The 18,373-nt window shown below is 48.2% G+C and overlaps 1 protein-coding gene across 4 annotated transcripts; it reads right to left on the reverse strand.

Moving 5' to 3' along the window:
* Positions 1-11,035: 11,035 nt before the first annotated feature.
* ZBTB42 (zinc finger and BTB domain containing 42) lies at positions 11,036-17,330 on the reverse strand. Of its 4 annotated transcripts, none has more exons than XM_064423141.1 (2): positions 17,199-17,330; positions 11,036-15,838 (listed from the first exon to the last, which is right to left on the reverse strand). In XM_064423141.1, exon 2 carries the CDS (start codon positions 15,822-15,824, stop codon positions 14,397-14,399), a length of 1,428 nt encoding a protein of 475 aa, XP_064279211.1. In that variant the 5' UTR covers positions 15,825-15,838; positions 17,199-17,330; the 3' UTR covers positions 11,036-14,396. The 4 variants fall into 4 exon arrangements, with proteins under 4 accessions (XP_064279211.1, XP_064279213.1, XP_064279212.1 ...); XM_064423143.1 differs by lacking the exon at positions 17,199-17,330 and adding an exon at positions 16,962-17,099; XM_064423142.1 differs by lacking the exon at positions 17,199-17,330 and adding an exon at positions 16,543-16,629.
* Between the last annotated feature and the right edge of the window lie 1,043 nt (positions 17,331-18,373).

The following is an 18,373-nucleotide window of genomic DNA, read 5'->3' on the forward strand; positions in this document are numbered from 1 at the left end:
TACCTCCCTGCCAGAATCAGTCCCTTCAAGCCACACCAGAAGAAAACAAAAGGATGCATCCTGGAGAGGTCACACCACAAGGCAGGAGGCTTTTCCTCAGCTCGAGCAGGCTCAAAGACACCTTTGGCATCACATCTGTTGATGTAATTCAAGAATGCGTGGCCCCATTTTTCTAGCAAGGCCCATGGATTTAGTTTGGATAGTTCAGATCTACCCCCAAAAATAAATTACCAGTATCTGTAGGAGCAATGGGAGAGGCGGGACCAGAGCCAGCACTCCTCAGCCCAGTGAGTAGCAGCACCACAGCACCTCTGTCCCAGGAGAGGGATTTGATACACATAGTTGAGAAAAACACTTTATTTAGATATTTTCTGTATCTTACCACACTAAGGACATGAGGGAAAGAAAGCAGAGGCAGGCAGACAAGTAAGCTTGTCCCCAACATAGAGGAGAAAAGGAAGCACATCTCTTTCCTTTCTGGCTTGCTTTCCTTCCTTTTTCCCTCTCTCAAGAGGTGAAGGGGCAGAGATTAATGCATTTCATTTTCCAAGTTGTTCTTGTCCCTCAGGATATGTTGGTTCAGATGATTCCTGTCCATTTTGTGAACAATTTGGGGACTGAAAGGTGAGCTGACTCCACGCCAGGGGTAGGGCCTCATCTCTGCTTTACTGGTGTAAATCTGGCTCAATTCAGCCCTTACAGACAAACCAGACTCTAACATTGTGTTTCTACTGTGATTTTGTAAAATTCTTTTGGTAACACCTCTCAGTCAGATTCAGGAAACCAAGTTCCCTCTTTTTGTCTGAGGAACACTGAAGGTCATTTGGGATGGGGATCTGATCAATCTTACCTAGTTGAAGATCAGAGAAAAGGGCACATAGCAATAGGAAAAACAGGTGGTTTTAAGCTGACAGAGGACAGGTTTTGATTAGATATTGGGAAGAAATTCTTTACTGTGAGGGCAGTGAGGCACTGGCCCAGGCTGCCCAGAGAAGCTGAGGCTGCCCCATCCCTGGGAGTGTTCAAGGCCAGGTTAGATGGGTTCTGAATAACCTGGTCTGGCAGGAGGTGTCCCTGACCATGGCAGTGGGGATGCTAGATAATCTTTAAGGTCCCTTCCAACCCCAGCTATTCTTGCATTCAGTGAAGAACCTCCTGCTCATTACTAGAGGGTTGGATTGAATGATCTTTAAAGTTACCTTTCAACACAAAATATTCTATGATTTCCCAAAGAGGTTGTAACCAGTCACTTCACTATCATTGTGCATCACCACAGCTACAATCATGACCTGGAGCATGCCCAGGGCTGGTTGTCCATGTGGGAAGAGGGAAAACCATTAAAGGACATCAGCCCATCCCCTGTTGCCACCACCAACATTACACCATGCCTGTAAAGATCAAGGTTGGCCATGGTTAAACTCTCCTCTGTGCCCTATGGACAGTTTAACATGAGATGCTCCCTCCTTCCTGACAGAGTCTCTTTTGCTACAAATCAGTACCAAGGAAGACAAAAACCCGTGGCCTTCCAATTCTGCATGCAGGAGGAACACTTCCCAGCTATTGCAAAGTGGAACAAGCCTCTTTAGCTCATTTTCTAAACTGAAAAAAGTTCTTAGTTTAAGTTCCTTTTTTTTTTCCTCTCCCCCAAGCAGGCTCACAAGGACATCCACTCATTTGATTTTGGCTCCAGCTCAGCAGCATTCGGTAGTGACAACCATCAATCCTGCCAGACAGCCGATGGCACAGACTGCTGGGAGTGGGCGATCTCCCTTTCTGTGCAGCTCCGCTGCAATTTGCGTGGCGCTTCGACGCGGGCTGGCGGGCAGCCAGGCGCTCAGCATCCTCCTCCCACCCACAAAGGTGTCTCTGCAGAGCAAGGTGCCGGGGCTGCGCCGCGGCTGCCAAGACCACGGCGTGAACCGTGCCAGTCCTGCAAATAGACACCGGAGCTGCTAATCCTACACGCCGCCGTGTCGCGAAGTTCACCACGCAGAGGAGTCTTCTCTTCTTCTCCTCCTCTCCTCCCCGCCACCAAGTTCAGCCTGAGTAGTGTCAAGCCTAAGTTCATGGATGGTTCGGTGCAGCCCAGTTGCTGGCAGGGAAGGGGAAGGTTGCACCAAGCAGTGGCGATGTTGAGGTCTGGTGGCTGGCTGGCCTCTACCCTCCGGTGAATATTGGGTTTCTGAGTGCAGAAGTGAGAGTTTCATTCTTTGTTCTTGGACTCATTCTTTCCATCCCAAGGGCCACTGGAATGTAATCTCTCCAGATGCCAGCACCTCTTAGGAAATTGTAATATAGCAGCTATGCCTTGTAAGTGGCTTATTCATACATGGAAAAAATAATAGTAATATCCTTGGGGGATGGTTTTTAAACAGTGCAGAGTGACACAATCCAAGGGACAGGTGGGATTTACTTCAGCTGAGGTCTGTCCCCAAAGCCACTCATTTTCAAGACCAGCAACAGAACTGGCATTTTGTCTTTTACTCCTAATGTGTTTAAAAGCTTTTCTTTCTGTTTAAAACCATCAGTGCTTCCTTCCTGGGGAGGGAGTCAATGCTTTAGGGTTACTGTAAATAATCAGTCAGCTGAGCAAATTATCCTCTCCACTGACACTAACAGATTCCATGAGCTACCAGGAACTTGATCAGCTTTTTTTCCCTCTCCCTACTGTTGTAATAAATAAAAGATTTGCCAAAAGACCCCTCTTTGCAGCAAAGTAAAAGTAATGCCTTGTGGATAGAGATTCCACGGAGCCTTCTCAGAACTCTCATTGACCAACTCTGAATTAAGAGGTTTGTCAAAAAGAAAAGGCACACAAGAGAACAAGGGAGCCCGAAGACCCAACTGACAGATTACCACACAACAAAACTAAAAGGGAACTCCAAACCCTGCCAGTGTGGCTGCCCACAGAGTCTGCCAAGAGCCAGATGCTGCCACAGGGATAATATCCTCCAGGGCTGGGGAGCCAGGCACTTCCCAGCCTTCTGAGCTGAGAACAAGGGGATGGTGGGGCAGCTGTGCACCCCAAGCCCATCATATCTGCATGAAAAAGCCTCGAGGGGAATAGGCAGGTCTCTTCAGGAAAAAAAAAAAAGAAAAAAAAAAGAAAAAAAAAAAGAAAAAAAACAAAACCCACCAGGGTATCTGCTTCTTGCTCAGAAACTCCATTGGGAAAAAGAAATAAATAAAAGCTGGGGAAAAAAAAAATTGGAGTCCTTCTGGGTAGTGCTTTTCCTCCTTATGCAAAGCAAACTGCCACTGGCAGCAGGGGGAGAGCAAACAGGTCAGGCAGGGGAAGAAATGACACATAGCAAGGGAATAAGCAACACACTTTGCAGAATTAGGAACCAAACACACATATTCAGGAACCCAGCACTCACCCTGCTCCAAGCAGACTTTTATTAGCAACCAATCCCGACGGTCTGCCGAGATTCTGCTGAGAAAAGGGCAAGTTAACACAGACACGTCGGTGTTAACATTACCCTTGAATGGAAGCAGCATAAACACAAAATATTTGTTTCGCTGCTACTGTGCAACATCTGTTGCCAGTGCCTTACTCATTCCGCGTCTCCCTCCCTCGGGGTTTCAAAGTACACAGGGAAGAGGGAGAGGCTCGCAGGTACCGGCTCCGGACCTTGTGCAACCCCCGAGCCCGCTCAGCAGCCTCTCGTGGGCAAAATTCTGCACCACTGAGCTGGAGTTTGCCCCCACCCGGGGCTGAGCCTCGCAGGGTACAGCCAGCAATGCAGGCACTTTCTGCTTTCTGCAATTCGATACCTGCGCACGTGAGAGGCTGCGGGGATGGCAAACCTGCAGACTTTGAACGGAAAGGCTGCCAATCTGATACTTTCCTTAGCAGATTTAAAAGAGGAAAAAAAAAAAATTAGAAAAAAAAATAAAAATCAGGCTTCAACCCATTTTTTGAAACCGACTGAATCAGTCAGCTTTTGCTGCAGCGCCAGAAGCCAGCGATGCAATAAGAGCTCTCACTACATCTATTTTCCTTCCACAGAACCCTTTAACACCACACAGTTGGAAAAGCTAAGGGAGTTTGTGCCAGGTCATGATGTGGAGACAGGCTCTCCCAGGGAAACTCCCAGCACTGACATTTTAGCAACAAGGCTGTTAGATATGTCAACTTGAGAGGAGAATTAAGAGATCCAGATATCATGACTGTGCATGAAATCATCCTGGGGGACAAATTCGGGTTTTGTAGTTACATTCCTGATACCTCCCCACACTCCCCTGTGCTCCATCAGCTGTGCACAGCTACATTGCATACCCTGAAGACCCAGTAAGCAGAGAAAAACACACACAAAAAGGCATGTTTTGAAAAATCATTTCCAAGATAAATCTCCTAAGCTTCCATATTCCAAAAGCAGTTGACATTTTTTGTGAGTTTGAAATAAATGAAACAAAAAGGCAGAATTTCTGATTTGAAGGTGAGCACAAAGCATTGCAAGAACTTGCCAGAATGCTACTGGAGGCACAGTGAACACCACAAGGAAGGCACTGTGCTCATACCTAACTTCAGAGCACTGCTCAGTAAGTTTTGTCATCTTTTGATGTTTGAAAATACTGTAGAACAAAGTGTTGTCTGATCTTTTAAATTCTGGTTTTACAAGAAGCAAGGCTAAAAAAACCTGAGCCAAATAAAACAGGTGGCTTTTTTTGTTGGAAGTCACAGGTGACTTTTTAGCCTAATATTAGGGGAAAGAAGTGTTTCTGATTCTGCTGATGGTGAGAAGTTAAATGCAGCCTTTGGCAGTATTGCAGCTTCTCTGTCCTGCTGGAATTTGGGGCTGCTGAGAGGCAGAGCACCTCAGTCCTGTTACACCAGCAACAAGAAGCAGCAGAACTATCACCATGATTTTAGGGTCAGAGCCCTGTTCTTTGCTCTGAAAATGATCACCTTTTGTGTTCAAGTCTGCAACATCAGACTGTGACCTCGACCAAAAAAATTGTCCTCATCCAGTGGGTGCAGAGTCTGGCTGTCTTCTCTTTCTCTTTGGAGAAGTCTTGCCCTTGCAGGAGGAGATCCCTGCTGGGCAAGGGCTGCTACCCCAGGCTTATTGAACTCAATGGCATCACTGACTTCATCTCCTTTCCTTCCCCAGCTTCTAAAAGGTCCAGACAAGACCATATTACCACTTCTGGATACATGAACTGAAGGGAATTCAGTGCTCCACTTTCATGGTACTGAAACTAGGGTTGGATTTCAGCTGAGTGGCTCCACAGAGCTCCCTCAGACCTGCTCCAGACTTAAAGCAAAGCTCCATCACATGGATAAACTTGAGCTTAAGGAAAATTCTCACACTCCCTGAGAGGCGTGGAGCTGAAAGTTTTCCTGCCAGGTGTAGGAGAAGCACCGTGAGCCAAAGTGCTGCCCAGAGCAGGGGATGACTGAGCAGGACTGATTAATCCTGCTGCACCCTTCCATCAGCCCGAGGCAGAGCAGAGACACTGGCACCTGCAGCACCAGGTCTCACGCACCGGGAGTTTCTCTGCACTCCCCCAGCAGCCCCAGATCCTTTTCCCTCCAGCAGTGGGTTTCTCCACCAAACTCTTGCCAGCTGAAGCGTTCAGATCTTACCAGGCCAAAGGCAGGAGGGACCCTCACCTTCACTCCCTCATCTACTTGCCAACACCACCACAGGCTACACAGTCCCACACTGGTGCAGCCCCAGCCCAAGAGGTCTCACAAGGTTAATAACCCCTGGTGTAACCTGGTCCCTGTCCCCCTTTTCCTAGCATGCTCTATCTGAATACCCTCATCTTGAATTAATGCAAGAGAAATTACTTTCATTAGTAAGAGGCTAATGAGGTTATCTCTGAAGTCAGAACCATATGATCAGTTTGAAGGCTACGAGAAAGGGAAGGCAATCTCGCTTGGGGTTTCCCCTCTACACCTCTAAAAATTTAAATTGTGTTCATTAAAAAGAGATCAAAATTCTACCTTAAGCAAAAGCCTAAGACACGGCCCAGAAGAGCTCAGCCTACTGCTGGCCAAGCAGGGGTCAGTCCCTAAGAGTGTCCTGAAGAACAAATGCAGCCTTAATCTTGCATGTTTTATTGAAGGCACTTGTGCAGGCACTAACCCAACAGCCTGTTTCTCGTGCTGGCCACCTACAGACAGCAGCTTATGCCCTGGGGCCTCCTAGATCTTCCTGGCTGTGAAATAAAACACCCAGGGGGCTTCAGAATAAGCTTCTTCTGCTGTTCAGCTGCTTTGCCCAAGACTGCATCCAGGTCTAGTTTATAAACTGGGTCAGTCCCCCACACAGACCATTTTTACATCTCAGGCATCACACTGACAGTAGAGCCTGCCTCTTTATCCACCTAAAAAGGTAAAACTTCAGAGCATATGACCTGCACTAGGTATTAGGGTGAGAGAAAAGGCTTTCTAAGCTGGGGGAGAGGTGAGCATCATTACAGACTGCCCAAGGAAGTTCCTACAAGCAGGTTAAACACACATTCCTCAGTTAAAACTAATGGCTAGTTGGCACTCACCAGGAGCAGGGCAGACCAGATCCCAGACAAGGTCTTTTCCCCTCTTGTGACAAGGATTTTGTGCATATCCTTCGACAGCAGCATGGCAAATGGCTTTGGTTACAAAACATTTTCAGAAACAAAACTGTTAGATGTATAAAAACTTCTCTGAGGAAATGATTAAAAGGAAAGCAGCTTCTTCTGACAGCTGATTAGACATCAGAAGGGTTGAAACCCCAGTCAGTGTGACTACTCCTAATCTACTAAAATGAAGATATTTTTATTTAATTTACAGAGTGAGAAAGAGAGCAGCTTCTGCTTCTCCAAATGTCACTGGTCCTCCATGAGCTAAAACCACTTTCCAGTACATGAGAAATTTAATGTTCCTGGTCCTCTTTCAGTGCTCATTGCCACAACCTATTGCACAGATGTGATGGATTTTTGAACACAAGATCTATTATGTTTCCTGCCAGAGGCTCAAATGCACACAGGCACTGAAAACACGTTGCCAGGTAGTTACTTTTTATACTGACTCAGTATTTGCTGGCAGTCCCTGCCAAGCATTACTTGACTCTTACCAATAGGTTGGAAAGTCAGCACTGCTAATGAAATTCTTCATGTTATCTAAAAGATCATCTTCCCCCCATCCCAGAGTAAAATTCGAGTGATTCTCACACTCAAAGAGAAGGCAAAAGGCAATGCAAACTACCCTAAAGAAAATTCTTACCCCAAGGAATTTGTGACACCCAAGGCAGAGCTGGCATCACCCTTTCTGCCCCCCTCCTCTCCCGCATTTGTTCTGCAAAATCCTGCTGGACTGGAGCTTTGTGTCCCCACAGGGGAATTCATCCCCTTATTGCCCCCACCTTGGAGATCTTTTCACTCTGGCGCTTTTCAGCCCAAGCACTCTCAGCACGACCTTGGGAACGAAAATGGCACCGTCTCCTTCCCACCCTGCGCCAGCCGGGAAGTCAGGCGCCTGCCAAGCGCCAGCCAGACACCACAAAGCGCAAGGGAAGTTCTTCCCTCCCAAAGCCAAATCAGCCATTCGATAATTAACCAGCCGGGCCGAGGCAGACGAGGCGGGCCGGGAGGGCGAAGCCGGCGGTGCTGTCACCCCGCGGGGCGGCTGCGGCTGACCCCGGCCCCGCTCCCAGACACGGTGGCAGATGTGCCGGGCTTCCCCACGGCCTCCCCCTTGCCTGGCAGATGCCGGCCTCTCTGGGAAAGCGCTAAATGGATTCTGCTGAATCACTGCAGCAGATGGTTCGTAACACCACCTGGATAGCACAGAAGAGAGAGAGAGATAAAGAAGGTTGGGGAACGGAGAGTACCTAGTGTGTGGGCTGAGTTATCCCCCGGGATAAGTAACCTGTGGATAAGGTCGGCATTTGAACTTTTGTTTTCCCAAATTCCTATGTTATTAAGACTGAGAACATCAATTCCCTAGAAATTCTATCCCAACATCTACAATGTACATTGTTTAATGTCCCCCCTTGGGAAAAGCCCTCAAAACCCACTGGGATGCCAGAGCCCACTCCTTGCCCTGGGAAATGCTGGCAGCACTGCCAGGCCCAGGTTGCTTTGCTGGTGGGAGCACCAGCCTTCATCCATGCCTGAACCAAGCTCCTCTAGCTGGGCTAGGGTACAAAGGAGACTGATGTGTTAGAGGCCAAAGAATATTAAGAAGGATTTAGGAGAAGTTGTTGTGTTTTTGTTGTTTGAGGGGTTTTTTAGAGCCAGGTTGGCAAATACTTCAGTTTTCTGCAACAGATCATTCTGAAAGGGCAGGGGAGCCAGCTGTGCACAGAAGCGAGCAGCTGTACAGAAGAGAACAACAAACAGGAAACAGGTAACAATAACCAGTGTGTTTGCTCACTCTCCTCCTGTTAAACAGCAATTTTTTATTTTATTTTTTTTATTGGGATGAAAAGAGCATGTCAGGAAGAGCAGAGGGCTACAGCACATACACAGAGCATGCCTGCTTGGAAAGCACTTGGCATCCCACCTCTGCAAAGTAAGAGCCCGAGATCCCTTGGTCTGACTGTCAGGAGACGTGGCTGCACAACCTGCAGCACTTGCAGCTGGGTCTCCCTGGCACAACACACCAAGTCATTGAGATTACGTGCTCTCCATCCAGGCAGGCAGTCGCAGCTCCGCTCATGATTCCTCCTCCTCCTCCTCCCAGGACAAGGCGTTTTCACACACCAACTGCACTGTAAGCTTGACTCCATTTCACTTGGGCCCAGCTTTGTCCTACATAGGCTGTTTTTGCTGGGTCACACCTGCCATTGATTCCCTCAGAAAACAGCTGGTGTTCATGTTCTGCTGTTCACCTTGCTCAGCAGAACGGCGCAGAAAGGCTCTCGTGGGCAAGCAAAGCTCAGGGTGGCACGAGCTGACCTCGAGCACAGTAGAAACTGGAAGGTGACAGTACTGCCAGCCAGCTGGGCAACAACACCAAGATGCCTCTACCCCAACTACTTTGTGTGGGGGACCTCCCTCATTAAATTCATGCAAGAATTTAATCAATTTAAGCAATAAATAAGGTTTATTGCTCACAGTGCTTCTCCACAATGTAGAATCCAACAGCACCATGGACACTCTTAGGGGTCAGCATGAACTCTCCTCATGCTTCAGAGGCACTTGGTCCAAACCCAGACCCCATCACCTAAGCCAGGAAAAAGCTACTTCTCGTGGTCTTCAGCTGCATGGCAGCATTTGGTGACACATGGCTAGGTAGCCACAGCCACCTCTGTGCCTACCAGACCACTTCCAGAAGGCACTCAGACTAAAAACAAAAGCTAAAAATAAACAAAACCATTTCCCAACACTCATCCCACGGAGAACCAGGCTTTGCAAGAGCAGCACGAACCCAAGCTGCTGGCATGGGCACAGCTGACCCCTGCCAACCTAAGGAGCCCACCTGGTGCTGTAATCCTGGAAGATGACAGCCCTTGCAGCATGGGATTAGGACAGCAGATGCTCCTGGGGGGTCACCCCCTTTCCTATAGGTCGCAGGATCTCTCTCCCAACGTGGCCAAGAGTTGGCAGGCAGGGAATCCTGCCTAGAGCAACCCCATGGCTTTTTTGGTACATACAGAGCCTGCACACCCCCCCTTCCCAGTATCTGCTTAGTGGCCTGGTTTCTTCTCAAAGCTTTTTATATTTCACATTCCTAAGATTTAATTATGTTATCAGAACAACAGGCATCGGGATTTGGAGTGCCAGAATTCACATTAGCAATTGCTATCAACAAAGAAAATGGGCACAGCATGCCCATGCCAGAGGAGATGTGGGCTGCTCTCCTCAATCTACTCATGGTTATTTATAGCCTGTTTGCAAGCCATCCACCTCCCAGGTTTAGCTTCAAGCTTGCTTCTTTCTGAGCACCCTCTCTCTCAAAGAAAAGCCTTTTGCCTCCTCCTTGCCCAGCACCACACTCAGATTTGGGCAAATTTATTTAATTTTTTGGGGGGGCAAGGGCAATATAAAACACCTTTGAATCCACAACAGCAGAAAAGACTGGAAACAGAGTGCCACAAATCAGCAGCTGCAGGGACACCTAACTCTCAGCGGTAGAAATTTAAAAAAAAAAAAAAAAAACTAAAAAAATATATATATTTATAGTTTTTAACACTTCACCACATTGCAGCAGATCACCACGCATCTTCAGCAGCTTTCAGCCCTCCCCACAGATGGGGACGCAGGCACAGGATCTCTAAGGAAGGACACATGCTTGAAGGCAAGAAATACGCACCTATTTTGAGATGACTGCGAAGAAACCGCTCCGTGGTAGCAAGAGGGGAGCAATAGCTGTGCCTCCACACCAGCATTAACTATAACCTGCTCATCCTTTAACCAGCACCACGTTGAGGCAGTCCCACACTGCCAGGACCTTCTGCTTCCAAATAATTAAGAAACACAAGACACAGTGCTCACGGTGCAGGTGCAAACCTCCCCAAGCAGCAGCCAGCACAGACAGCTCGTGCCTTCCTCCTCCCAGTCCCAGCTCCTGCTAAACTCAGCCCAAGGACTGAGGCAGGGGTTAGGAGTGGGTCAGAGCTCAGCTCCCCAAGGCTGGGAGAGATTCTGCACTTCAGAGAACGCCCTCATGCCAGTCAGCCAGCACTGTGCTGGGCCAGCCCCAGGGTGCCAGGCTGTCCTCACACATGTCACCCCCGTGCTCTCAGGTTTGTCTCCTGGCCAGCATCACTCGGGGCAGGGCTGCCCCACAGCTCCCCAGGCAGCGCTGAGCCCCTTCAAACAGCCCCAAAACCCCCTGCAAAAATGCAGAAGTGGTGCTGGGCTAGCTCCAGCCCAGCCACTAAGGAAATGCTCAGTCAGGCTCTGACTGAGACACGGCAGCTCCTTACACGCCTAAAATTCCAGATGGCCCTGAAAAAGAAATAAATTATTAGAGTACATTGTAATAAATTTTTTTAAAGCGGCAAATTATAAAATACTTGCAATTAAAGTAATCATTATTAATACATCATAAAAAATGGCAAACACCACACCCCATCTGTTAAAGGGTGGAGGAAGCTCAAGCTTACAATTCTAGCACGTTTTATTTCATGTAAATTTATAAAGACAACAATCCTAGTCACGATTGTCACATTGTACAGCACATACCAATACAGTTGCAAACAGAACTCCACGCAAAACTAAGCGCTAACAGTAGCCTGAATCACTCTTCCTGCGATTGTCGTATCTAGACTAACAGTATTACACTAACACTGAAGGAAAAATAGTTCACTATAAAACAGTGATAGAACATTTTTATAAAATATATTCCATTCCAATAGCTTTTCTACATACTGTATACTATAAAACTCTCCCACAAAAATTAGTGTCTTTAAATATACATATTTAATCTGAACTGCACCAAGATTAAAAACAATTAAAAATATCAATGATTTTTTTTTTTACATTAACTTCACAGTATTTGTTTGTAGTAGAAGACAAATCCAGTGTTTAAAATGCAGAGCAGGACTGTTCCCTATGGAGACAGCAACTGCCCCACAGAGAAATAGTTTATGAAGAGACAAGCGTTAAGTGTGCCATGTTTTAGTACTTCTCTGTAGAGCCATGAACCATTTTGAAAACATGCTCCGAGCTATTGCAACTTAAAAATAAGAGACACACAGAGAAATAGCCAAAAAAAGTCACCTTAAGAACAAAAATAAGTGCAAACATTTCTTTACTTTAGAAATTCAAGCTAAGAGGAGTGGGAACACAAATACCAGACTATGAGAACAGTGTGTTCATGATGTAGTCAAGGATGAGAAAGTCTTTTTTTTGTAATTAAAAAAAAACAAAACAAAAACAACTTTTGCCCCATATTCACTGCAGCACAGAGCATGCTCATAGCATCAGTTTAATTAATTACTTCTATACTAAGATCAGACAAAAACTTGTTTCAACTTTTCCCTGCTCCATACGCTAATGATGTTCTTATGGCACATCCTATTTTATGATCTTCTAAAAAAAATAAAAACAAACAGTAATTGAAGACTGAAATGCAAACAAAGTGTCACAAGAATGCAAAATTAAGATTACCAGCTTCAGTAATGCTGACTCTACATTAAACTCTTTACATGTTGCTCAACATGCAAAAACCATTGTTATAAAATTTAAAGTGTAAATTAACTAGTTTTGAAATAGATTAACAGTAATAATTCCACTTCAAAAACAAAACAAAAAAAAATCTAATAAATACTATATCAAGTATCTTCAGGAGAAAAAAATAACTTAATTTTAGTAGAAAGAAAAATAACTTAATTTTACTAGATTTTGTTCAGTGCTATTTCCAATCACAGCAAAAATAAAAAAGGAAAAAAAAAGAAAAAACTGATTAAGTAGAATAAGACCACAGTACCAAAGCCACTTATGTTCAAGATACAGTACTCTCCCACAACTTTCATATGTAACAGGTTCAGCAAAAATATTTTACAGTTGAGAAATTAAACTGAAAACAAACCCCAAAACTATAAATAAAAGCAAAATTTCACATTACATGTACATTCATAGTTTAAGAGATGAATAATAAGAGGCTGTAACAAGTATATCCTGATTTTCCTTAAGGAGGAAGTACTTATTTAAAAAAAAATAAAACAAAACTTATTCCCATATTATTTATGTAGGTAGTGCTCAGTTTTTGGACCAGAGGGGGAAAGGCATTGGGAAGTTTTTTCTTCATAAGATGCAATACAGTATTTTAAGCACAACTTTTAAAAATAATCTACCTCAGTGCTTCAAATTCATTTCAGAACACATACTTAAGTTTCACCAAACAACTCCAGGAGTGTCAAGAAAGCTGGTGAAGCAATGCTAATGCAGCAGAAGGATATTCACACCCCTCAGATATTATTATTATTATTATATTTCAGTCCCATGTACATGTACCTTGAATGGGTAATTTGACTGGAAGGGAACAAAGTGATATCCACCAACATGCACAGACCAAATGATGATCTAATAGGCAAGAAAGTGAATCATCTGGAGTAAAACTGGCTATAGTTATAGGCAGCCTCAATTTACAAATAAATTTTTAAAAAAAATAATAAATTACCCCAAACAACTTCCCCTGAAAAGGTGGGACCTGGGGAAGAAGTCAGGCCAGGCTTTCCCTCCAGCGGTTCATCTTCGTGCTGCCTCTTGGGAACACCAGCAATTGCACACAATTTGGCTCAGAGGGAATTGCCAACTTCATAAAAATGAAATAAAATATAATTTCAGGCTGCTGATTTTAGCATGGCAGCAAACTTCTCGGGCAAGACAGCAGGGCATCTCCTAATGCACGAGGCATGAGGTACCTTGAGCTATGAAACCCCAGAAACCTGGTAACAGGAGGGGTATTTGGCCACTTTGCAGCTGCTGTCCCCTCCAAGGGTGATGGGATCAGCCTCTGGAGGTCGATATGGGAATGAAAATATTCACATATTATACAATTTTTTTGTATGTCCTAGCGTGCATCCTTCAACATTTAGGGAGCGAAAACGCTGCAGACAGAAAGTGTTTTTCCATCCACATTTTATGCTCAAAAGCAGCTTTTCAGCAGGTCAGCCCAGTGAGGAGGATGGGTGGAAAGGGAAAATTTAAGTCAAGTCCCAAGGCAAAAACTTCTCATTTAGATTTTAGGACCAACTAACTGCAGAACAGTATTAATGGAATAAAGAGAATAAAAAATGACCAGTACCAAAGATGCAGCCAGGAATCCTCAACCCCTTTAAAATTTGGGCCAATTCAATGTCTCATCTAGCTCTATAAAACAAAAGTACATTTGCACACTCTGTAATGTGTGGACAGGTTTCTCTACACCAAAATGTATTTAAATCACAGTTCATCTCTTCAGATGTTTGTTTCTCTGCAACACACAGAGGGCATTTGGGGAGCTTAATGGAAGCCAAATTTTTCTCCAGAATGTGCTGAAAATCTTTTTTCAAAAAATAAGGTTAAAAAAAAAAAGGAAAAGAAAACCCAAACGAACATAACCCTGACCACAAAGCAAGTACTTCCAGTGTGAAAACTGATGCTAAATCATTGCAGAATTACTTAAGATCATTTCACATTAATAATGTAACATGGGTGCACAAGAGAAGACCTAAAGGACCACGCTAGGAAGGGAGGGTGGCAGGGGAAGGGGGGAGATGGAAAGGTGGAAGGATTGCATCAAAAGGCCTCTGGAGTGTATACCACTGCATCTTTTAAAGATCATATACCTGAAGTGAATCATATCACCAAAACAAAATAAAGGAAAGGGAAGAGAAAAACAAAATTAAAAATTCAGATGCTGCCTTTTTTTTTTTTTTCCTGTTTTGTTTTAAAAGGGTTGGGGGCTGGGGGTTGTAGATATTTAAAAAAAACCCAAAACAACAAACGAAACGAAACAAAAGTCACACATCTCAAACAACCAAGGACTTTACAAGGCCACAATGAAATTTGCGGATGTGTCTGTACAGGTCCCCGGACTGCGTGAAGCGTCTCTCGCACCACTTGCACCCGTGGGGCTTCTCCCGGGTGTGCACGACCGCGTGGCGGCTGAGGTTGTGGGAATACTGGAAGCTCTTCCCGCACTGGCCGCAGGTGTAGGGCTTCTCCCCCGAGTGAGTCCTCTCGTGCCTCTTTAGCGTGTACATGCAGGAAAAAGTCTTTCCGCAGAGGGTGCAAGTGGGGACCGACCCGTCGGGGGACAGGCGCGTCCGGGAGCCGTCCTTGTCGCGGAAGTGAGAGCTCAGGTGCAGCTGGAGGATGTGCGGGCTCGGGAACACCTTGCTACAGAGGGGACAAATGCAGATATGCCCAGGAGGCACGAGGACGCCCGAGGAGATGTCCGACGAATCCATGTCGTCCTCGCTCTCGTCTCGCTCTTGATCTATGTCCTCCTCTCGGGCATGAGAGCTGCCATTCCCCGCGAACATGTGTCCTAACCCTGTCACTAGGCTTTTGGCTGAATTCCCAAAATGCTGACTCTCTGGACTCCTGGCTTCGCTGTCCTCCTGATCTGACAGCAAGTCTTGTTCATCTTTAACAAGTGGCTCGGTACCCTGCTGCTGGCTGTCGGAAGCCAGCTGTCCAAAGACATAGGAGGGGTGTAAGGAATCTCTCCCCGGCACGGGCTTGAAAGACAAATCCAGCGCGCAGTCCACATCACTCGAAGCCAGGGGATGGTTAACAGACCTTTGGGACAAAGGTCCTGTGGAACTATTGACATTAGCCTTTGTTTTTCCAGCTGCTGCGGCGCACGGTTCTGCCTCTGTCGGCACAGAGCTGACACTTATATGATCAGAGGACCAGGCGGGGTGACTGCTGACCTTTTCTTTGCCTGCTGCTCTCTCGTATTCTGCAACGCTGAATTTTTGTTTGTTTCCTGGGTCAAACTCGTGGACCAGGGGCACTCCGGCGTCTAGAAAATGCTCCGCTTTCTCCAAACTCGCCGCCTCATCATTAATCTTCTCTTCCGAACATAATTCTTTATCTTTCAACTTGCCCTTGCAGACTTTCACAATGTCATACATGTGAAGGTAGCTCGCCGCAGCCAGCACATCTTCCACTGGGAGACTGTTGAATTCCAGCTTTCCCTCGTACATGAATTCGAGCAGCAGGCTGAAGGCAGGGGCTGTGACAATGTCACTGTTCAGATGCACAATATCCCTTTTGTCTAACTGGTCCCTGTAGAAAAGATGGAAGTACATACTGCAAGAGGCAAGAACGGCTCTGTGAGCTCTGAATTGAGCTTCTCCAACTAAAACAGTACAGTCACACAGGAAGCCCTGGTGACGCTGCTGACTCAGACACTGCAGCAACTGGCGGCTATGGTCTGGAAACTCCATTCTTCCTTCATAACCTGTTCAAAACAGGAAAAACTTGAATGCTACTGTAAACTAAAGCCTCCTAGCAGCTGTAACAAACAGATCGGCTTTTTGGTAACCCAAGCCAAAGAAACAGCCTTGGAGATAACATTTACTGTTAATTGTCTGTAATAGTTTTATTAAGGGGGGGGAGGAAAAAAAAAAAACCACCAACACAACATGTTTCTCATCCTTTCGCACCTGCTCCGAACAGGAAAAACTTGATTGTAAGTAAACAAAAGCTAGTAAAGCAGCAGCCCCTCCAACCTTTGTTTCTCCCACTAAGCACTTTAATAAAATTATGCAGAGGACAGCGCACACACACACACACCCCCGAAAAGAAAAAAAAGCATCAACTCCCAGGCTGTCTTCCCAGCAACGCTAACTTGGGGCATCTTTTAATAAAGCATATTCCCCGCGTCACGCACGCACACACACACACGCACATTTAAACTTTATCCTCAGTCGTTATGCACCGAATCACAACAAAACAGCGGCGGCTGGCGCTGGGGGAGCGGCGGCTCTGCGGGGACGGGGGCGAGAGGCCCCGGCCCCCGCACGCCGAAAGAGCGGGGGGGATAAAGGGGGGAGGAAAAAAAAAAAGTTTCCCTTGAAGTTATTAAAAGGCAAGGAGGAAAATAAGCGGCGGGAGGGCAGCTCCGAGGCTGCAGCCGGCTGCGTGCCGCGGCCAGGCGCTTACCTTGCGCGGGGCGCGGCGGGGCCGGCCGCGGGCGCGGAGCCGGGCGGGCAGGAGGGAGCGCGGTGCGAGTGCGACCGAGGCGCGGCGGGAGGGAGGGAGGGGGAGAGAGAGAGAGAGAGAGAGGCAGGCGGGAGGGAGGAGGAGGGAGGGAAGGAGGAGTGCTCGGTTTGCTAATTACACCGCAAGCTGGAGAGTCAGCTGCTCTGACTTCACTGCGATGGAAATGCTACCTCCAGCTGTGCGCCTTTTAATGCCATATGTTACTCCAAATCTCGCTACCAGCCAACCACAGCTTGCTGCCTTTTAAAGTTCCAGCAGCCCCATTTATAGCCCGCGATTAAATCCCACAAACTTGCCCCGAGCCCGGCCCCCCCCCCTCCGACACTCTCGCCACCACCAGCCCCCGGCCCGGACCCCACCTCCCGCCGCAAAGTTGCTCCCCGCAGCCCGCCGCTGTGACCTTCGCCGGCGCCCGGCTCCGCGCAGCGCTGGGGGGGCCGGCCAGGGGAAGCACCGCGGAGCCGCTCCTGGGATCTCCCCCCTTCTCAGCCGCGCTCCCCAACTTTGCGGGGAGGACTTTCCCCCGCCGGGGTGTGGCGTGGCGGCGAGTTCCCCCCGGCGTCCCCCCGCTCCGCGGCTCTCCCCGCGTTACTCACCGGCGGGCGGCGGCGGCGGCGCTCGGCGTCCGCATGTGCGCGGCGGCGGCGCGGGCGCTCCGCGGGCGCGGCGCGGGGCTGTGGCGGAGCAGGTTGTTTGGCCGGCCGCTCTCGCGATACTTTCGCTGCTGCGAGCCGCGGGTGCGGGCGAGGGTGCGGTGGCGAGCGGCCGTGTCCCCGTGTGGAGCACACAATGGCCCCGCCGCCCCGGCCAGCCCCGCCGCCGCCGGCCGGTGCGCGCTGCCGGCTGCGCCCTCCCCCTCGCCGCCTCCTCCTCCTCCTCCTCCTCCTCCTGCCGCTGCCGCTGCTGCCGCCCTCCCCTCCCGGCCGCTGCATTGGCAGCGCCGCCGTCCCGCTCCCAACTCCGCTGCGCCGCCGCGGACAGGGCGCGCCCGCCCGCCCGCTGCAGCCCGACGTGCCGCGGAGCGCGGGGCCGGGGCAGCGGGGCTGAGGCGAGGGGCGCGGCGCTGCCCCCCCGGCACCCACACACATTATATACACACACACATATATACACACACACCCCGGCTCTGTCCGTAGTTGCGCGCCAGCTGATAAACACCAAATGCCGACGGATTTTTTTTCAAGATGACCTTTCCGAGAGTTGATTTGAATTTTAAATTTTAATTAGCTGTAATCGCATCAGAAGTGAGCGCCCCGCGAGCAGCGGGCGCGGGGCTCCCGCCGGGGCTCCCACCGCGGTCGGACCCGGCAGACGCGGCCGAAACCCGCGGGAGCTGCCCGAGCCCCGGTGCCGCTCCGTCCCCGGGGAGCTGCCCGGGATGTCGCGGCTCCGGCTCGTCCCGGAGCCTCGGGGCTGCAGCAGCGCCCGGAGGGGAGGCAGGGGGCTGTGACTGAGGCTCCGGGTCGAGGTGGATGTTGGCGTTTTTGAGGGATGAATGTGAGAGTGCTGGTGGGTAAGGGCGGGTGGAGGGGTCGCGGAGCACCGGGGGCACTCCAGAGCTCGCCTGCGAACGCCGTGCGTGGTGCCAGCTGGAGTCTCCAGACTGTGCTTTAGTCTCCAACAAGTACAGCAGGGAAACTCCTTTCCCTTTCCTTCCTCTAGGTTGCTTTGCCTAGATCGTAATATCTGCAAAATAGCAACTTTTTTTTTTTTTATTAATCCATTTCCCCACATTTTTCTACAATGGTAGCATTAGCACCTTAAAACATCA

This window comes from Passer domesticus, chromosome 6, assembly GCF_036417665.1.
Source record: "Passer domesticus isolate bPasDom1 chromosome 6, bPasDom1.hap1, whole genome shotgun sequence".
Taxonomy (NCBI): Eukaryota; Metazoa; Chordata; class Aves; order Passeriformes; family Passeridae; genus Passer; species Passer domesticus.